Source organism: Rutidosis leptorrhynchoides, chromosome 1 (genome assembly GCF_046630445.1).
Source record: "Rutidosis leptorrhynchoides isolate AG116_Rl617_1_P2 chromosome 1, CSIRO_AGI_Rlap_v1, whole genome shotgun sequence".
NCBI lineage: Eukaryota > Viridiplantae > Streptophyta > Magnoliopsida > Asterales > Asteraceae > Rutidosis > Rutidosis leptorrhynchoides.
In genome coordinates, this window is record NC_092333.1 from 673297146 (window position 1) to 673318026 (window position 20881).

Genomic DNA, 20881 nt, shown 5'->3' on the forward strand with positions numbered 1-20881 from the left:
CCTCTATATTTCTGAAGATATCTTCATAACGATTCTTGACTTCAATTAACTGTCTCCTTGCGATATCTTTATCACATCATAAAGGAAACTGTTTTAGTTTTTATATTCTATAAAATTCAAGTTTAAATTATGAATGATTTGAAGTAGTGTTGGGAATTGAAGCATGAGTTAGTATAATATAATGACGTCAGGCCAACGTGATTATATTACAGTAAGTCATGCTAAATTTTTAATGGAAGATGATGATTCATAAACTTTATAATCATCATTTGCTATGTTACACGGCTCTTACATTTAAACTCTAAAACATATCAAGAAAATATTTTTCTTGATGATTCGGTCTTTTCCGGATATTCTGGTAATTTGACAAATCAAATCGTGCTATTTCCTTTCCTTTCTACTTTGTATATTATGATTATTCGAAACTTCATACCTATGAATTCTGGACCATTACTCGCTTTACTTAGAGTCGAGAGGAGAACAAAAAGGCAAAGAGCTTCGACATATAAGGGAAAATATAAAGCCCGATAACGACACCGAAATTACAAACCGTGTATATCAATGCGTATAGCAATATAAAGACACGGGAGAACTAAAAACACAATAAATCCTAGAGCACAATAGAAGTAAACAGACTCCTCTGGTGGAAGTTGGAAAAGAAGGATGATTGTGGCGATAACCAATATAAGGTCAAGAACAAGAACTGGATTGAGTATATTAACAAAACTTTTGAAAGTATGAATTGAGAAAGAAAGTATAGAAGTGGTAAAGATAATGAAAAGGAAGAAGCTAATTTATAGCAAAAATTCCAGAAACAACAATCGAGGAAATTCACCGCATTTAATTAAAGAAAATCCTAATTTCCGTAATTACCGGAAAATCAAATCTTATAAAGATTTCGAAGATTTCTTTAATTCCTTGAAATCCGGAAATCAATCGTGACTGCGAACATTTAATTTTCTCATTTACTCTTTTGCGATAGCTTCGTTTATACTTTTTCTATAATCGAATCGTTTTATCCATATTATTTCATGTCGATAAAACTCTATTTCCCAACTCATATTCATCATTACAATATTCATGTTGTAAACAATGACGATCTCTATCAAATTTCATGATTATGATTTTCATGAACTCCTCTCTATTTTGTCTACTCTAATATTGTGGCATAAACGCTCAAGGCTTAAATGAGCTCAATATTATTCATAACACATTTCATGTATTCAATTTACTGAAATGACTTGCATAACATCATCATTTTGAATGATCTCTGCATTAATGATAAAATGCACTTCATAAAAGAACCTATAGAGATTATGGTTTGTATGACTTAAACGCTTGAAACAAAACAATATTCTATCCGTTGGAAAACACCCAAGGCCCCGAACATATCTGGGAACGTGAAGACCAAACAAAACGTAAATATTCTCGTCTATGTACGAACAATGCCGACAGATGGCAACAACTAAATTTCGGGACGAAATTTCTTTTAACGGGTAGGTACTATAACAACCCGGAAAATTTTGACTAAATTCAAACCTAACTTTGACCAGTTCCGACGATTCACGAACAAACGATTATAAAAAGATATGTAAATATATATGTGTGTATATACATTATTTACAATCATTATCATTATTATAATTATCATTATTAATAATTATCATTATCATTAATATAATACTAATATATTATTAATATTATTAGTATTGTCGTTTTACTACAATTATTAAGATTAATATAAATATCATTATTTTAATACAACTTATTATTATTAATAGTATTATCAATATTTTATAATGATTATTATCATTATTATTAATTATAATTATCATTTTTATTATCATAATAATATTATTACCATTTTATATTTTTATCATCATTATTAATTGTTATTAAACTTATTTATCATTATTTTTAAGTTTATTATTACTAGTATCTTATCAATATTATTATTAAGATTATCAACATAATTATTATTAATCAGTATTATTTTGACATTATTATTATTAATTATTAATTATAGTATTATTATTAGTATTTAAAAAAAAAAACAATACAGATACCTAACATGACCTAAACTTATTATCTGTTATTATTACTCGTGATCTGCATTCACAATTTTTTTTCTGTTTTTAATTTGATCATGATTCTCTACTGGTTACAGTTTTGTATTTAGTCACCTAATATCATTAAACAACAATAAAATCCAACTTTACATTATCAATTATCAATTATAAGTAGTACCAGTTGTTTGAACAAATTGATACAGAGGTTTTTTTTCTTTCTTTTTCTGTTCGATACCTCTGTTGTTGTTTAATTCATCAAAAGCTCGAATTAAAATGAAACTTCAAAATGTGTTAAAGCCATGTTGTTAGGAATCATTTAAGTAAACTTCCTGCAAAAATTCATATTCCAATTCCTCAAAACGAGTTGTAATTATCGAGTCAAAATTTAAAGTCAAAAAGTCAAAGAAGTTGTTCATAGCAAAAATTCGAATTGATTTCGATGTTTTCTGTTAAATTGATTATTTGGAAAGTTTCAAGGGAAGATTTAGAGCATATTTCGTTTAGGATTCTAGATCTAAAATAGCCTTAAATTCAAAACCCAACCTTGAGTTCATAATATTTTTTTTCGTATTCAGTACCTGCTGACATTTTTTTATTTTTTATTTATTTTTACTTCGTTTTCTGAATTGATAAGTCAATGTTGTTGTTGTCTGTTTCATTACGGTTTAAAAACCAAAACAAAAATCAAATGGTTGTTATTTGTTGTCCCTGGTCGATTGTTTTGTGAAGTTTGGAGAAGAAAGGAATTTTAACAGAAATATAATCGGATTAAATATAAATGGGTGTGGGATAAATCAGAAAAAATAGATACAGCAGAACGGTTGAGGTGTTTGCGGGTGAGCGTGAGGTCACGGGTTCGAGCCCGGGCGAGGTCCTTTATTTTGTTTGAGCTTGTTTTAAAGGTAGTATACTTTTATTATTATTATTATTATTATTATTATTATTATTATTATTATTATTATTATTATTATTATTATTATTATTATTATTATTATTATTATTATTATTATTATTATTATCATTATTATTACAAGTATCATCATTCAAAGTTTATTAGTATTATCATTATTAATATTATTATTTTTAGTATTATTAATTATCGATATTATTATTATTACTAATATTAAAGTTATTATTAGCATTAATATTAAAAATATGGTTATAATTAAAAGTATCATTTTAACCTATCATTTTTATCAAAATTACTATCTTTATTGAAATTATTATTTATTACTATCATTATTATAATTCTTATTATTAAAGGTATTAAAATTGTCATTGTATTAAATTTTCAATTTTTCTAAAGATTTCCATTACTATTAAAAACTATCATTTTAATTATCATCAATAGAATCGTTAATATTATTATCATTTTTATTGATATTAATATCATCATCATTATTATTATTATTATTATTATTATTATTATTATTATTATTATTATTATTATTATTATTATTATTATTATTATTATTATTATTATTATTATTATTATTATTATCATTACTAATACTATTTTAGTATTATTAAAATTACTATTTTAACAAACAAATGATATATATATAAATATATTTACACATAACATAATAAAATTTATATTTAGAATATATAAAATAAATAACTTACATGTTATTAATATAAAAATAACATACCTAAATACATTTATATATATATAAACTTATTCAAATTACGAGTATATGTGTTAATATATACTTGATATAGGTTCGTGAATCCGAGGACAACTCTGTACTTGTTCAGTGCTATCATACGCATATCATACAAACTATCGTATCGTATTGTGAGTTTCATATGATCCCTTTTACTCTTTACATTTTTGGGCTGAGAATACATGCGCAACTTTTATAACTGTTTTACACGTATCAACTATTAAACTGTGATATGTTGGGCTATGACCAGCAAGTCCCCAACCGACAAGTATAAACGATAACTTCTTACGGGGCAAACTTGAAAGTCTAGTCTAAATACAAGTACCAACTCTTAAACTGTGATATGTTGGGCTATGACCAGCAAGTCCCCAACCGACAAGTATAAACGATAACTTGTACGGGGCAAACTTGAAAGTCTAGTCTAAATATCAGTACCAACTATAAAACTATGCTATACTCGGCTATGTCCGACTAAGTCCCTACAGTGATATTTTTAATTGCTGCGGCATTCTTAATTATTGGGGATAGACCTATCGGGAGTAACGTCCCCGATACATTTGACTAAGTCTTTGTATTACTTGATAATGAAATTAAACGACAAGGACAGAACAACTTGTCACGGGGCAAACAACGTTTAGTCTAAATATCACGCACTGGCATAACTTTTGATCCTGCGGGAGATCAACTTTACAAACTAAATCTTGTGGTCTATATCTATTACTGAAATCATTATTTATGACAAACCTTTGAACTCACTCAACCTAGTGTTGACTTTTTAAGCATGTTTATTTTCAGGTACTTAAATATTGATTCCGCTGTATATCTACTGCTTTGATGATGATTGCTTGCTATGCTTGGAGTCTTCATTACATATCATATCAATTAAAGACATATTTATCTTCCGCTGCAAAACTCAACAAAACGTCTCATGTAGAGTCGTTCTCATTTATACAACTGTGATTTGATATAATTAGTCACAAATACCCCAGGCCCTATTTGGGGGTGTGACATACATACCCAATACACCTATAAATCATATACGGGGAAAACGGGGTGTTACAACTCTCCCCCACTTAGATTCGATCACGTCCTCGTGATCCTCGTCACTTAACCAAACGGACCACACCTCACGGTCCTCAAACATAAGTCCCAACCGACTTTCCTAAGCAATTCTTCCCACTGAATTGCCTTTGCCAACTAAATCGTCACCCGCGATTTATCAAATCCACAATCCGAGCACTAAAACCATGCTCATTCCCTAACATCGGGAAAACTCAACCAATCTCGTACCGAGATATCAACCCCTTAGCATACCCTTACCGAGTACAACGCTAAAAGCAACCAAGTCTCAACCTAAGGTCAACAATCCGAGACGATGAAGACCGAACCAAACGAATCCTGACGGATAACACCAATCACTATACATCCCTTGTAGTGCGTAATACGACCAATACGCAACTACCGTAACATCATAATAAATGGTTAAGACCGATAACGCCCAAAACGACTATGGTAACGTTAATCCCAAGGTGTACAAAATCGACTATCGTCATACCCGTAGCAACATGTGAGCGAAACACGGCTATCGCATCACTAATCATACAACATGGTCCTTACAACCCCACCATTGGTGTATAAAATAACCAATAGATCAAACATCATGGTCCTTACGACCCCACCATCGGTGTATAAAACAACCGACAGATCACACAACCCGAAGGCTGGCAGAAAACTCACGCGCCTTAGTGAATCCGAACTACACGCGACTCACTACCTTCACCACAACAACACTCGGGATTGGCCGAACTACACGTGCCTTAGTGAATCCGAACTACACGCGAGTCACTATCCTGGAGGAATGACCGAACTACACGAGTCATTTGTGAATCCGAACTACACAAGACTCACTCCTCAATACAATGACCGAAACCACACGAGTCATTTGTGAATCCGAACTACACGCGACTCACTTCCACTATAAGATGACCGAAACCACACGCGTCATCGTGAATCCGAAACCACACGCGATCCACTACCATGATGAAGTCAGCGGACCCGAAGATCATGCTTCACCAATCTCAACACCGGATGAAGTCAGCGGACCCCGTCAACGGTCATGCTTCACCGATATAACACCTCGCTCATGATGAAGTCAGCGGACCCCGAAGGTCATGCTCCACCAATCGCATACTCCCATGATGAAGTCAGCGGACTCGAAAGTCATGCTCCACCAATCAATAACCATGATGAAGTCAGCGGACCCCGAAGGTCATGCTTCACCAATCAACGCCCTTTTGGCCTCGAACAACGAGTAGCGTAACATCGCGCTCTGCTACACTATAGTGAACCCTAACGGATACCACTAACCATCCACACAATCGAGCAAGAACCACCTATATCAAACATAGGCACAAAACAAAAGTTCTCTAGAAGAGAATCCGATATTCACATCCCTTAACCGAGGGATTTCACCTTGCTCGTCAAACACGTCCATTATCTATCAACGAGATTTACCACATTACCACATCGGTGATAATTCAAATCCAAAATCATAAGTACAATTTAACTGAAATTGTACTCTACCACAAACCGACCAAAACTAGGTCCCAACACAATTTTCGGACCTACTAAAACGTCATCCGAAATCTTACACTAAAACTTCCTCGTGCGGGAGTGTAACTCGCCCACTTGGAACTACGTCCCATATCCACAACTCGTACAACCGTACAATGCTACCAAAGGTAGACTTTACAAATGATTGGGCTCACACGACCCATCACCATATCTTGCTCCAGCCTTGAGCACACGAAGGATTTCAATCAATCCTTAAACACTTCAAACAAAAAGTGTACCACGATTACACAAACCACACCCTCGCAATCATCCAATTGCTTTAGTGTGTCAATTTCCACCTAGTCACTCATGTACCTAAGGGTTTCACTCCGGTACCCTAAGTACAATGTAACCACAACACAATCGGAGTCGAACACTACGCTAGTAGGTATAAAAGAGGCACCTAATGTCGCGTCACGTAGACTCCTTTACCAACATACATCGAGATCCAAAACACTCGATTTCAAGGGTTTCATCCCACCCGTCGAACCTCATGGTTCATCAAATCCAACATACAAGCGAACACGCGCTTAACAATCGAACACCAAAACCCATTTCCATGGCTTGGTAGAAACATTTCCCAAATACTAAGGAATGCTTGGTTGCACCAAGTCTTACGCCCTTTGCCCGTTAATCAAACGTCACCATAGGGTACTTCCATTAGGAACGTCACCCATAACAACAATATGCACAACACAAGGCATTTTACAACTCAAACACAAATGGCACTTAATAAATAATCAAAGGACATATTTATTAAAACGAAACGTACCTTAACGTCTCCTTTCCGCACCCGTCCCCGCTAACTCGGGACATTCCGACTTACGATGTCCTTCTTCTTGGCAATTGAAACACACCATACCATCACCCTTTGGTACCGAACATTCCCAAGACTTGTGACCCCTCATGCCACAATTGTAACATCTAGATGCACTAGAATCCGGTATACCCGTCCGCGTACTACCCGTGCTCACACTCGGACCCTTAGTCCTCTTACTCGGAGCACCATACGAAACAACCCTTCTCTCACTTGAAGGTTCACCAATCTTTGATCGCGTATACTACTCGAAACCTCTAGCCACCGCGAATAATTCCGCAAACGACTTCGCGTAACCCCGGCTAATCTTATTCTTCAAGTCATCATTCAAGGTTCGATAGAAATCTTGCATCAACAAATTATCATTCCCCAAATACTCCGGGAAAAAACGAGCCTTCGCCATAAAGGTCGTCTTGAGAGTATTCAAATCCATAGAACCCTGTTGAAAATTTCGCAACTCATTACGCATTTTCGACAAATCGGCTGAAGTTCGGAACTCCTCGAAGAATTCCTTCTTAAACTCTTCCCACAATAACGCCATAAACGGTTCACCACCGACAAGATCAATCTTACCATCCAACCAATCCTTTGCCCTACCCCGCAATAAACTAGTAGCGAGTCTTGTCCTCTTCTCAGGAGGGCATTCAATAGTACGAAAACACCCTTCGACATCCTAGATCCAAGTTGTGCTTACCAAAGGATCCGATTTTTCGTCGTACATCGGGGGTTTAGTCCTCATGAAGCTCTTAAGACAATGCTCCATTTCACCATTACTCCGAGATTCGGAATACTTCCTATCCATTTCTTCTCGAAACGTACTCATTTGCTCCGCAACGGCAGCTGCAACTCTAGCGTTAAACTCCTCGTCATTCGTCTCGATCTCGTTTCGCGTCGTCATTCTAAAGAATGCAAAACGATTAGTCCACGAACGTATAAAACAACACGCACAACACCGCCCCATCTTGCTAAACACTCGTCGTACATCACTTGTTAGACACGATTTGCACCCGTAATAAGGTTTGCAAGTCCTTATTACGCACACACGTCGTCTCAACTCGTTAGTACAACGACCGCCTCGCTCGATGATATAACCAACATAAACACAAACATAACACAATCGTATATTAATAATATCCACGTATTAATATACACGTTAGTCCACCTATCAATTAAGGCACTAACCAAATTCCCATTCCAACCCGTAATCCTACAAGTCCCGCAACAAATAAGTACACACAAAAGTCTAAGTCTAGGCACCTATCTCAAGTCACCTAAATCCCTTAGACCATGCTCTGATACCACTTGAAACAGCCCAACCCGTATTAAAACTGGCCCATAAAATTTTTTCCTTTTAATACGCGTTAAATAATACTTTAGGTCCCAATTGTGTTCCCATAAACATCTTTAATACAATAGAAGGTTTAATAAACCTTAAAACATTTAATACATTAATTAATTGTCTAAACGGACATACACGACCCGACTAGTTTAGTTTCCAACCAAAACCGAGCATGGTGATTTGGGACTACGCTACCCAAATCCTAATCGAATACAAAAGCAAGATCTTCTAAGCAACCTAGCCAAGATCTCTAATCCCCAAGCTTACCCGAGCCGCCAAGCATGCGAACCTATAAAAATATCAACAACGAGAGGGTAAGCTAACGCTTAGTGAATGATAATATACTACATACATATATATGTATAAAATGGACACGCCGCACAAATATCAAATACCGCATACCGAAGCATCCATGTATAAGGCAACTACACTAAGCATACCGTACGATCTCTAAGCAATAAGCTAAAGATATCAACAAAGTATAAGTTCACCAACGACGATGTGAACAACGCCAATAAGCTACACCCGGAGGGTTAGCTACAACACAACATTACATTAATATATATAACAATATAAAACGAAGATTGGCCGAACTACACGAGCCTTAGTAATCCGAAACCACACGAGATTACTATCTTCACAACATCGAGGTTGGCCGAACTACACGAGCCTTAGTAATCTGAAACCACACGAGATTACTAACTCAATAAGATGACCGAACTACATGAGTCACCATGAATCCGAACTACACGAGACTCATTTTAGATAAGATGACCGAACTACACGCGTCATCGTGAATCCGAACTATACGCGATTCACTTCTCCAACTCAACCCACAGTCACGGGATTATAAAATCCACCACATCGGGGTTATCCACATCACGACAATATCAACCCTTCGCCATTGGGGTTATAACATCCACATCACAACCACGTGTGATAACGTACACACCAAACGTGTACCTCGCCAAAGGTGGTCAACCAAAACGCACAACCGTGCCCATTGGACTCATACAAAAGTCCATCAAATCCACATATATGTAAAGTGAGATCTATAGCCGAGAATCACTTCACCCGACCCGCACCCATCCTACACATACATATGCATATAGGATATTAACACTCACCTTGTCGCCTTGAAGAAATGCTTCCAAGTAATCCGCAACTCGTCAATGGAAAGTACCTATTCCATTATCACAAATTCAACAACACACTTAGATTGGATTTACAAACCAATCCAATTTGACACTTAGTGCAATTTCGACCCAAATGCACTTCCTAGGACAAACCGCGCCCAAACTAACCAATAATCACTAACACAAGTGATAATGGTCCTAATATGCCAATTAAACCCGAACATAAGTGTTAAACACGTGTCTCACCCATTTTGACACCAAAACCCTAATTTTGACCCATTAAGTCACAATCTCACCATTTACAAGTGTTGACACCAAAACACGTTTAACTCAGGTTTATACATCAACTTAATCCATTTTAAGTTTATAAACCTTATTAAATCAACAATCGGGTCAAAATCATCATCAAACCCTAATTGCTTCCAACATCTCAATAATCACTAAATGCTAGTGATTTCACCCAAATTGCAAGTCTCACAAGCATGAACTTGTACACCAAACCCAAAACCCGCCAATAACAACAACAACCCGAATATTGATGTTAATCTCCAATTAACAACTAAATGGGTTCCATCTATGAACATACAAGCCAAAAGTCTCAAATTTGAATGATGAACACGAAAATGAAATTCGGAGTTAGAGCTTACCACTAGTATCACCGTGTAGCTAAGAACGAGGAGAACAAACTTATCAACTACGTCAAAGATCAAAACCCGCTTCTTCCTTTCCAAAATCCCACTTGAATCACTTGGGTGTTTGAGTTTTCTTGAGAGAAAATGAAAAGAAAAGATAAAATAAAATAAGAAAAAGAATGAGTGGATGAGGTTAAAACCCCAAATCTGGCTCAAACGCGAAAAGACTAAAATGCCCTTGCTTCTCATGTAATATTACAAAAATCCGGCACCAGTTTGCCCAGAATGCCGCGCCGCGGCCTAATTCGTCGCGCCGTGACCTATAACTAGGTCTGGGATCATTCTTTGTCCTACTTCTGATCTCAATTTCAGCCCATTACCGCGCCGCGGCCTCCTTTGTCGCGCCGCGACACAAAGCACGATCTGAGTAATTTCCTCCTCACACAAGACTTAACACTAGAAAATGTCCCGAACCCTTCATACGCCTATCGTACATACCCAATACACCTATAAATCATATACGGGGAAATGGGGTGTTACAAGTATGTACTAGAAGTTCTAAATATTTATTCTATCGTTATACGTTGATGATATTTTTGTGACTTGAATAAATAAGAAGAATGTTATTGTGAGAAAATTTTCATGTATTTCTGAAATTAGAATTTCAAGAGATTGTTTAAGAAAGTTAATATCTCTTTCACAAGAGCTTATATTAACAAGATCCTTGAACGTGTTAAATAATCTCACTGAGAATCTTATGGTGAATATTGAGCATATATTTTTGTCCTTAGACTCCAATATGAAGTGAGCAAATGAAGTTTGTTGTTTATGTGAATAATGTTGGAAATCCTTTGTACGTTATGCGATGTACAAAGTTGATTAATTTCCATTTAGAATGGAAAGCAACTGAAAAGCCATGAAAATGATACTAAGGTATCTAAGTAGTAATGTTATCTTATTGTGCTTTAATGAAAATGATTTGAAATCAAAAGGCTGTACACATATTGACTAGGTTGTTATCTCATGGAGTAATAAGAATTAGTCATATGAAGCCTTGTTTACAATGGAGGCTGATTTTTAATGTCAACTAAGGTTCAATAAGCTGTGTACCTTAACCAATCTTTTGAGAAACTTGGAGTTTATAACAAAGTTATCGATTGAGTAATAGTTTACTCAAATAATTAGTACTTTGTAGTTCATTCCAAGGTCCATTGTAAGTCAAGCACATAGTTGTAAAATGCATCATTACTTAGAGACATGGTTGCAAGAGTTTTAGTAAATATGTAGTACATATCTACGAATGAAATGGTTGTAAATCATTTAAGAAATCCATGCCTAGAGAGATATGTTTATGTGACATGTCACGTCTCAGGGGTTGCGTAGATTTTGAGATTATATTGAGTTTTGTTTTTCCCAACATATTTAGTGTTTGATATCCATGACAATGTGTTAGTCAATTCTTATATACAAAGTATTATTGTGAGAAAAGTATGTCGGGCAGATTAGAGATCAGCCCACTCACATGGGTGATCAGTTCTGTCACTTTAGTAGTGACTGGTGAAGTAGCGCATTTTAAGTACATTATCTGAGTGACAACTGAGCACAAACTTAAAATATTTGATGCTACAGTTGTAAGGTCTACAACAATATGTGAATTATTTAAGTTTCACATCATCTGTCTTATATATCCAGATGTGAGTTCTTGTGAGAAAGATATGTTTTTATGAGTAGATAGTGAACTCGAGTTTGAACATTGAGTATGTTTAAGCTATCATCTGTGCAACATTGATTTAAAGACATACCTCCATAGGGAAAGGAGAAATGTTGCAGCATGTGATTCATACCACATGTGATCAAAATGACCAATAAGGGAAATAGAAGAAAAGATCTCTACTTCTATGTAATGTGAGTCCCTTGAGGTATTAGTAACCTCAATTAATATCCTTATGACTTTTTCTTGTCTCTTGAGACTTAGTTTGATGTTTGCTATCTTAAGGCATTGCTTAAGGGTTATGAGCGATTCGACCTAGAGGGACGTTCTTAGAAAAGCAAGTCGAGTTAAGGCTAAAGGATTCTAAGAAGAAGGAAGATCATTTGAAGTTCGCATTGATTTGTATTCACCGGCCGGCCAATTATCATGTCTTAGTGACAAGTCTTAGTGATAAATGATAATTGGGAATACAATATAGTTTTATAAGCAAAAATGAGATCATGTGAGTTATTAATGTGATTAATGATCTAGGATATTGCATACTAAATCTACTTTTGTCATTTGTTTTGAGACGCTATATATTCCTAACAGATGTATAGCACTTGTGCTCTCAAAGTATGCCGGTCGCACAGCCTAGTTCCCAGTATGAATGGTTTGCATACTACACGATATGTTTTTCAAGATATATGAGTATATCAAAATTGTTTGTGTGCGAGTGAGAGATGTTGGAAATTAGTTGTTACTTACACCCACAAACCTTTTGAGTGGCACTCATCAACTAAACTACTACTAAACTTTGCAACCAAACTTTCTGAAGAGTTTTGCACTGTCTAATCAACAACCAACCCATAAAAGTTACACTAATTATATAGAGTGGTTGAGAGTGGTTGGGAGTGGTTGAGAGTAGTTGACTTCTATTCTATAAGTACCTCCATCTCAGTTTTACTCAACACACAATTGATTCAGAGAAAAACATACATAATTAAATTAAGAGTTTGTGAGTATATTTGTTCAAGTGGAACATTGCAAACCGTTAAAGGAACTTAGGCCGTGAAACCTCGAAAGCTTTCCGTTTGTGATTGTTTTCTCCGACCGGTGATCTAAACCCCAATCCTTTCCGCTTCCGCTACTAGCTTTCGGGTATGTCTCGAATTTTTGCTTCAGCCGTATAATTTCTGGTATGTCTAGAAACTATCTAAATACAACAATTTTGGTATCAATTTATTTTTTATGTTCTTCTTTGTAGTCCTCCAATATTATTCAAACAAGTTCATGGTTGAGACAGAAGTTCAGATTCCATATGCTTTTGATCCATTTAACGACATCAAGCGAGATTTGATTGGGGGTGTTGGAGGGACAGAATACGTGCATATACGTGTACAACAAAGGAACGGGAGAAAAAGTTTGACGACGATTCAAGGGTTGAGGAAAGAACTCAGTTATGAAAAAATTCTTAAAGATTTGAGGAAAGATTTTTGTTGCAATGGGACCATTGTAGAAGATAAGGAATTGGGTAAGGTCATTCAACTTCAAGGCGATCAGCGCAAGAACGTATCCACATTCCTTGTTCGTGTTGGGGTGGTGAAAAAGGACCAAATCAAGATTCATGGTTTTTAAACCTATGAAATGTTTTGTTTGAAATTGGAATTGAAGTTGCAATAGTTTGGTTCTTGTGTCTTGCTTTCTTGTGTCTTGCTTTCTTGTTAATTACTATTGCTATTAGAATTTTGTTCATGTGCTTTGCTTTTCGTGTATCCGCATTTTCTTGAAAGACATATAATCACGCACCTAGCTACACGAATTTTGTATCCCACTATATTTCATGATAATGGAATTGATGTTATCTTTACTCTTTAAACTTTGTGGTCATTGATTGATTAGTTCAAATATATTACATATATTACATTACAATTATATCATTAGAGAATATTGTTTTACTGTTCACCATCATATTTTAGTGCTAAAAGGTATTCATGTTTAGTTTTATATATTTTGTATATATATAGGAAGAGTCTCGCATTTAATTTTGTTTTTTATATATTGTACCAAAAATCATCCAATTTTTCACTGTTCACCATCATGTTCTATTGCTAAAGGGTATTCAGGTTTAGTTTTATTCTAGTTGAAATCAATGTGTACTTAATTTTAATTTCAAAAATAAAACGCAAGTATAAATATAAGGGGGTGCATAGTTGTAATCGTGTAGAGTAGAAGGACCATTTCTGTGGTTTTGAAGTACAAATGCAGATCAATGATTTCATCAACATTCGTCGTTTCGTACTCTCTATATCTGGTCTCCAAATCTGCTATATGTAAAGGTGAACGTTGAATGTCTGTTCATTTAATTGGTTACATTACGTACAATATATAGATACATACATTTATATTTTGTTTCTATACTTTTCCTTGATCGTGAATTAGAACCGTAAAATTTCACAGTTTCTGATCAATTTTGTATATTTATATAATTAATCAGTGATTGAATGTTTGATTGTTCATATTGTACCTATAATAAAGAATTTTGAGTATTTTACAATTAAGGTGTGAAATTGAATTTATTTTCCCCCAATTTCCGGTTCAGGTGATTCTGGAAGCAATTTTGGTGCTGAAAGAAACAAGCTTTAAGCTCAATGGCACCAGTGATAAACAGGTTTCCATTTGTAGCTACTCATTTGAAAAGAGTGATATCTAAACTTGATGCGAATAACGAGAAACACGCGATAAAAACGTGGTCTCGTGCATCTATGATTGTTCCTGAAATGGTTGGTCATCGTATTGCTATCCATAACGGAAAGAAACATCGTCCTATTAATATTAAAGATGCTATGGTTGGACACAAATTAGGAGAATTTGCACTTACACGAGCACGTAAGCCACAAAAGGTACAAAATGTGAAGAAACCTGCGAAGAAGAAGTGATCACGCTTCGAGATGTTAATGCAAGAACAAGTTTGTGGTTTCAACATTGAGATTCATAGTTTTAAAGCTTCTCTTTATTTGTATGCTGGTTGTATTTTTGTCAGGTGATCCTACTTCAACACTTGTTAGTTTCTACTTTGCACTTAATTAAGTATTTTTTTTCTGGATCATAATGTGTTAGGATTCTAAGATTATTCCCCAGCATCACAGTTTATTTCGAAATAACACATTTGTAGTTCTTCTTCTATTATGTGTGTTGTGTTTCATGTTGTTTCTCGTTTTGCTTGATCCTGCTTACACAGTGGTGTTGTTTGTTTTTCAGTCTCTAGATCTTATTATGTCTTATGTCTGCGCGCGCCAGCAGACATTTTTACTGCAAACTGTCTGTTTTTCTGTAAACATAATATAAATAATGTCTTATTCTGTCGGCAATCTCGCGGCCTTAGGAATATGCTTCTAAGTGCTGCAGACAGGGTTAAGTTATTTTGCAAACATAAAAACAAACAATCTTCACTATTCAGCATACAAACCTTTAGGCGACATCTTCTTTGCAGACATAGTCCACAAAACTTCAGGCCAAAACATCTTAAAAAACAAACAACACCTTCATGTGTTTTGCCTGTCTTAATGCGTAGATATATACTTATAAAATGGCTTTTTAACATGTTATATGACCTATCATAATATCAGGATCTCGGTTGTCACATAACTAAGAATACTCAAACAATGTAGGATCAGAGGTAAACTTTGCAGAAACAAACTATATATGCATTTATTGAAGATTGAATATCTATATAAGCCATGTAAGAATGACTGTTATGCCACCCAGGACACAGGCCATATCAACAGGCTATAATGTTGCAGAAACGAAGAAATTTCAAACTGAGACCAATTTAATGTAATTTAATTTAATATTATACAAAGATTTTTATGATACTAGTACTCGAAAAATGCTGGAAAGCTCGAAATTTCTTGTTTTCGGATCGCTTTGCTTCTATAAAGTCCTAGAACAGCTTGCCCGGTTGGGTTCCACTTCTCATCATTGTGCTGAACTCTTCATAATTTATTTTCCCATCCTGTAAAAAACGAGCTACCGTCAGCTTATGCAGGCTATAATGACAACAAATAACTTACATTATTGAAAACTTTCACACTATAAAGATGAAAATGACAACGGAAAACTTACATTATCGGTATCCACTTCTGCTATAATGTCTCTAATGGTGTCTTCATCACCCATATTATAGTCCTTCATTGCTGTTTGTAGTTCATCTCTTGTAATGAACCTGATTCCAAATGTCACAACCATAATTAGCCTGGAGTACATCATCAAATGATACAATTAAATGTGTCTATTTGTACATACCCACTATTATCAGTATCAAAATGTTGAAATGCTTTGTACAAGTGTTCTTCCCTTTCTAATTTGTGTCTATGCATTGTTGCTGTGATGAACTCGATGTAATCAATTGACCCATTTCCATCAACATCAGCCTGAAACATAAAACAAGTGTATAAGTGAGTATGCAATGAAACCAGAATCTAAAAGCATTTTAAGTTTTAAGTCTATGAAACATCTTACGGCTTCCATGAGTTGCTTCACTTCGCTCTCTGTCAGCTTTGACCCGAGTCGAGCCAATCCAGTTTTAAGTTCTTCATATGTGATCGTCCCACTATTATCCGTGTCTATGTTTTTAAACATTGATTTCAGTCCTTGAATTTCCTCAGTCGACAGATTTTCCGCAATTACCTAGAATTTATAGGTGCGATATGTGAGTAATTAAGTAATCGTTCCCTCATCACAGTTAAAATTGGAGGTGTCACGTAGAGCTCATTTTCTTTTGGCCGAGATGATTTAGTTTATGTGCTATTTCTAATGGTTCAAGTGGATAACAAACAATTTATAAGTTATAACATAAGTTTATAGGTTAAAAGTCGTCCAAGTGCTTATTTAATTTTTTTTTTTTTTTTCTGAAAGGCAAGTTGTCGGCATCACTAGAGGGGTATTAACCACATTCACGATCATTTGTCACTCACGCACGCGCTTTCAGGAGGTAACCGAATCGCATTGCAGGAACCCGATCCTTAAACCATCCCGAGGGGCAGGCTGATCGGGTTTGAATCCTGGATAAATACGGGAGAAAACCCTCCTCGAGGTCAATCCGGAGCTCCATATTTCAGGTAGATTAATTAAGAGGGTGAGCTGAGCGAGACTTGAACACACGACCTCAACCTCAGCCCCAAACACAAAGAATGGAGATACCCCTCGGATAGAAGCGCGGTGGTTTTTATATCAATGCAAGAGACCTATTAAGTCACTTTATTCACTATTCACTAATATATCATTTTGAAACACTATAGTTTCTATAATCAAGCGTGTCGAACTCTAAATTACTCAGCGAGTACTCGGTTTTTGGCGAGCTTCGAGCCGAGTAATCAAAATCGGGCAAAATTGGTCAAACTTGTCCAATGCCCAAAACAACTGCTCGTTGTGTGATTCCCAAGTCCCCAACCTGCCAGACCCGTTCATTTCACCCTCTTTAATTGAATTTGAAGGCAACACGTCAACTGTTTTGAGTACCTTGAGAGCAAGTTTCTTGAGCTTGTTCATAGCTCGAAATTGTTTCATCCTAGAAAGAACAGCACTGTCAATTGGCTTGTCTGATGCTTCACCACCTTCTCTTATCCATGGATGTCCTGTACCCATTCAAAACATACTTAATATGACTTATAAGCATATTTTATTAATTAATAATATTATGTATATGAACCGAACATACCTAGAACTTGAGCGGAAGTTATACGCCTCTTTGGGTCTTGTGTCAGCATCTTTCGAACAAGATCTTTGGCACTTCTTGAGATTGATGGCCAAGGATCGCTTTCGAAATCGATATATCCTTCTAATACAGCATCAAATATTCCTTTCTCTGTCTCTGCAATTTAGTAGCAAAATAACCTTTAATTCAACTGATGATATTGGATACATAAGCATCAAAGTTTAATGACTAGAGACCATTAAACTTACCTGCCCAAAAGGGAGGAACTCCACTAAGCAAGATGTACAGAATTACCCCTGCGCTCCATATGTCTATTTCCTTCCCATATTTTCGCTTCAATACTTCTGGTGCAACGTAATACGCACTACCAACAACATCACGGTATGATTTTCCTGCAAGATTTTGTTGCTATTGTCAGAATATGATCATATAATCTTTTATACTAGATATAGTAGTTCATCAGAACAATGGTAACAAAAGGTAGAAGGATTTCCCTGTTCGGGCTACCCGGGAGGGTGAGTAATCTGACCTCAAACTCTGATGTACGCAACACAACAGGATTACTCTCTGGCTGTTTCCAACCCATTCCTGGCCACCACTAAATATTCGTCCTAGACAGGATTCGAACCTGAGACTTATTGCAAGGAACAATGCCGTATGCATATCTAACAAATTCTCTTTAGTAGATTATATTTCTAATGATGACTACGAGATAAGATTGACATTGGAGTCCCTAGATGATCTCATTCATACAAGCTTCCTAAAATTAAGGGGGTGCTTCTATATCTATCTTCTATATATAAGATATAAGATAATCATATAATGTGATGAAACAGGTCGTATTATTTTTCGTGTTTGACCGTTAAAAACTAACAATCAATTAGAAATAAACAATCATTTTGCCTAGAATTTGCACTAATATAACAATCAATTTCAAACGATTCATTCATCGATACTTTTGGTGGTCTTATTTAGGGTACTAAAACTATATTATCATTCCTAGTAAGTATAAGTATTAGCAACAGATAATTAACAGTGTCATGCCTCTAAATACTAACTGAAGTTTTTCATTAGCAACATACCTTCTTGAATATAGACCGATAACCCAAAATCTGTAGCTTTCAGAAGTGCATTCTCGCTTTTATCCGAAAGCAAGAAATTTTCCGGCTTCAAATCACGATGCATCACACCCATAAAGTGACAAACATGAACCACATTAACAATCGACCTGCAAATTGATGCTGCAGCGCGTTCACTATAATGACCCTTTGCAATGATCCGATCAAAAAGCTCTCCTCCTTCACAAACCTCCATAACCATATGAACAGATTGCTTATCTTCATAAGCACCTTTAAACTCAACAATATTGGCCTGCCCACTCAAATCTTGCATAATTTGAATTTCTTTCCTCATATCATCCTTATCACTCTTGGTAACAAGTTTCTTTTTTGATATTGACTTACAAGCATACTTTTGACCAGTTGACTTTTGTGTACAAAGATATGTAACACCAAATTGACCCCTACCCAATTCTTTCCCCATTGTGTAGTATTGTTTAACATCCTCAAATGATTTTCCAAGAATTGTGTTGTTGACAATTTTGGGACTGGCCGGTGGTGGCTGCTTTCTCGCTGGAATTTGGGTGGCCGGAGGTGGGGGTTTTCCGTTAACTATATTGGGTTCACCCGATCTTGATCTATGTGCATTAGGATATGTACCTCCACTCTTGCTTGTACTACTACACATACCCATTTTCAAGATTTTGTTTTTCTTGATCAAAATGACATAAAATCGAATAAGAAGATCAAGAAACCAATACCCAGATGGAAAGTTTCAATCTTTCACCAGGTTATTGGATCAAAAAGGGGATTGATGAAGATGGTCAAAGGTCAAAGGTCAAAGAGGAAAGTCAAACCCTTAAGACTACCGAAAATTGTGAAGAAAGGGACAATGGAAAAGAACGTGGTCAGCTCAGGAATACTTGAATGTTCGTCAATATTTAAACAAAAAAATAGAAGGTGCGAAGAAACGCGGGTTTAGGTTGGTCAAGAAGAAAGGGGAGGTCAGATATTTCGAATTTTTAAAAGTAGTCAAGTTGTCGACCCTAAATAGGGATGAATAATTGTACTTTGTTTTGTGACCATCGGAGAATCTGCCAAATATTAGGAGCTTCATTTCTTTGTCTTGAACAAAATGCCTAACTTATATGGGAAATTGTTCAAAATACATTTTTTTTTTAGGCTTCAAATAAAATACATTTTTTTTAAATTGTTTTTTTTACACCATTCGGTAGACAGGATTCCGTCTACCACCTTTATCTGTCGTCTACTACCATTTTTACAAAGTAGTCGACGGTGAGATAAAGGTGGTAGACAGAATTCCCGTCTACTGGCAGGGTTAGTAGACAGCGAGAACAAAGCAGTAGACAGACATTTACAAAGTAGTCGACCGTCTACTGTCTTGTTGTTGCTGTCTACTGCCTTGTTGTTGCTGTCTACTGCCTTGTTAGTGTCTACAAGGCAGTAGACAGCAACAACAAGGCAGTAGACAGCAACAACAAGGCAGTAGACGGTCGACTACTTTGTAAATTCTGTCTACCACCTTTATCTCACCGTCGACTACTTTGTAAAAATGGTAGTAGACGATAGATAAAGGTGGTACTGCCTTGTTGTTGCTGTCTACTGCCTTGTTGTTGCTGTCTACTGCCTTGTAGACACTAACAAGGCAGTAGACAGCAACAACAAGGCAGTAAACGGTCGACTACTTTGTAAATGTCTGTCTACTGCTTTGTTCTCGCTGTCTACTAACCCTGCCAGTAGACGGGAATTCTGTCTACCACCTTTATCTCACCGTCGACTACTTTGTAAAAATGGTAGTAGACGACAGATAAAGGTGGTAGACGGAATCTCGTCTACCGAATGGTGTAAAAAGACAATTTTTTTAAAAAAGTGTATTTTGTTTGAAGTCTAAAAAAAAAGTGTATTTTGAACAATTTCCCAACTTATATACTCCATTACTCCACATTATATTTCATACTAGTTTTATGAGCCCGTGCGTTACACGGTAATTGTATAAATTAGTATTCGATAACGTTTGTATTGATATTTTATTAAATGTATTATACAATTACAACGAAAAATCATTTATTACTAATAATTTATTTATCGAAAGCGTTGTTATTGAATACTAACGTGAGCCCGTG

At 35.7% G+C, this 20881-nt stretch overlaps 2 protein-coding genes across 2 annotated transcripts; one reads left to right on the forward strand and one right to left on the reverse strand.

The window, feature by feature from the left end:
- Positions 1 to 12989: 12989 nt before the first annotated feature.
- Positions 12990 to 13601, forward strand: LOC139885949 (protein translation factor SUI1 homolog 2-like). Its single transcript, XM_071869695.1, has 2 exons — positions 12990 to 13124; positions 13231 to 13601. The coding sequence occupies exon 2, from the start codon at positions 13257 to 13259 to the stop codon at positions 13599 to 13601; it is 345 nt and encodes a 114-aa protein (XP_071725796.1). The 5' UTR covers positions 12990 to 13124; positions 13231 to 13256.
- Positions 13602 to 15648: 2047 nt separating this feature from the next.
- LOC139891658 (calcium-dependent protein kinase 9-like) lies at positions 15649 to 19638 on the reverse strand. The gene is made up of 8 exons (XM_071874661.1): positions 18762 to 19638; positions 17928 to 18071; positions 17683 to 17835; positions 17484 to 17599; positions 16485 to 16652; positions 16269 to 16396; positions 16089 to 16188; positions 15649 to 15978 (listed from the first exon to the last, which is right to left on the reverse strand). The coding sequence occupies exons 1-8, from the start codon at positions 19429 to 19431 to the stop codon at positions 15907 to 15909; spliced, it is 1551 nt and encodes a 516-aa protein (XP_071730762.1). The 5' UTR covers positions 19432 to 19638; the 3' UTR covers positions 15649 to 15906.
- Positions 19639 to 20881: the final 1243 nt, after the last annotated feature.

Coding starts and splice junctions, on each gene's coding strand:
- LOC139885949 (XM_071869695.1), top strand. CDS start 13,257: ATGGTTGAGACAGAAGTTCAGATTCCATATGCTTTTGATCCATTTAAC.
- LOC139891658 (XM_071874661.1), bottom strand. CDS start 19,431: ATGGGTATGTGTAGTAGTACAAGCAAGAGTGGAGGTACATATCCTAAT. Junction 17,836..17,927: donor AGTTCCTCCCTTTTGGGCAG/GTAAGTTTAATG, acceptor ACTAAATTGCAG/AGACAGAGAAAGGAATATTT. Junction 15,979..16,088: donor CAGAAGTGGATACCGATAAT/GTAAGTTTTCCG, acceptor CGTTTTTTACAG/GATGGGAAAATAAATTATGA.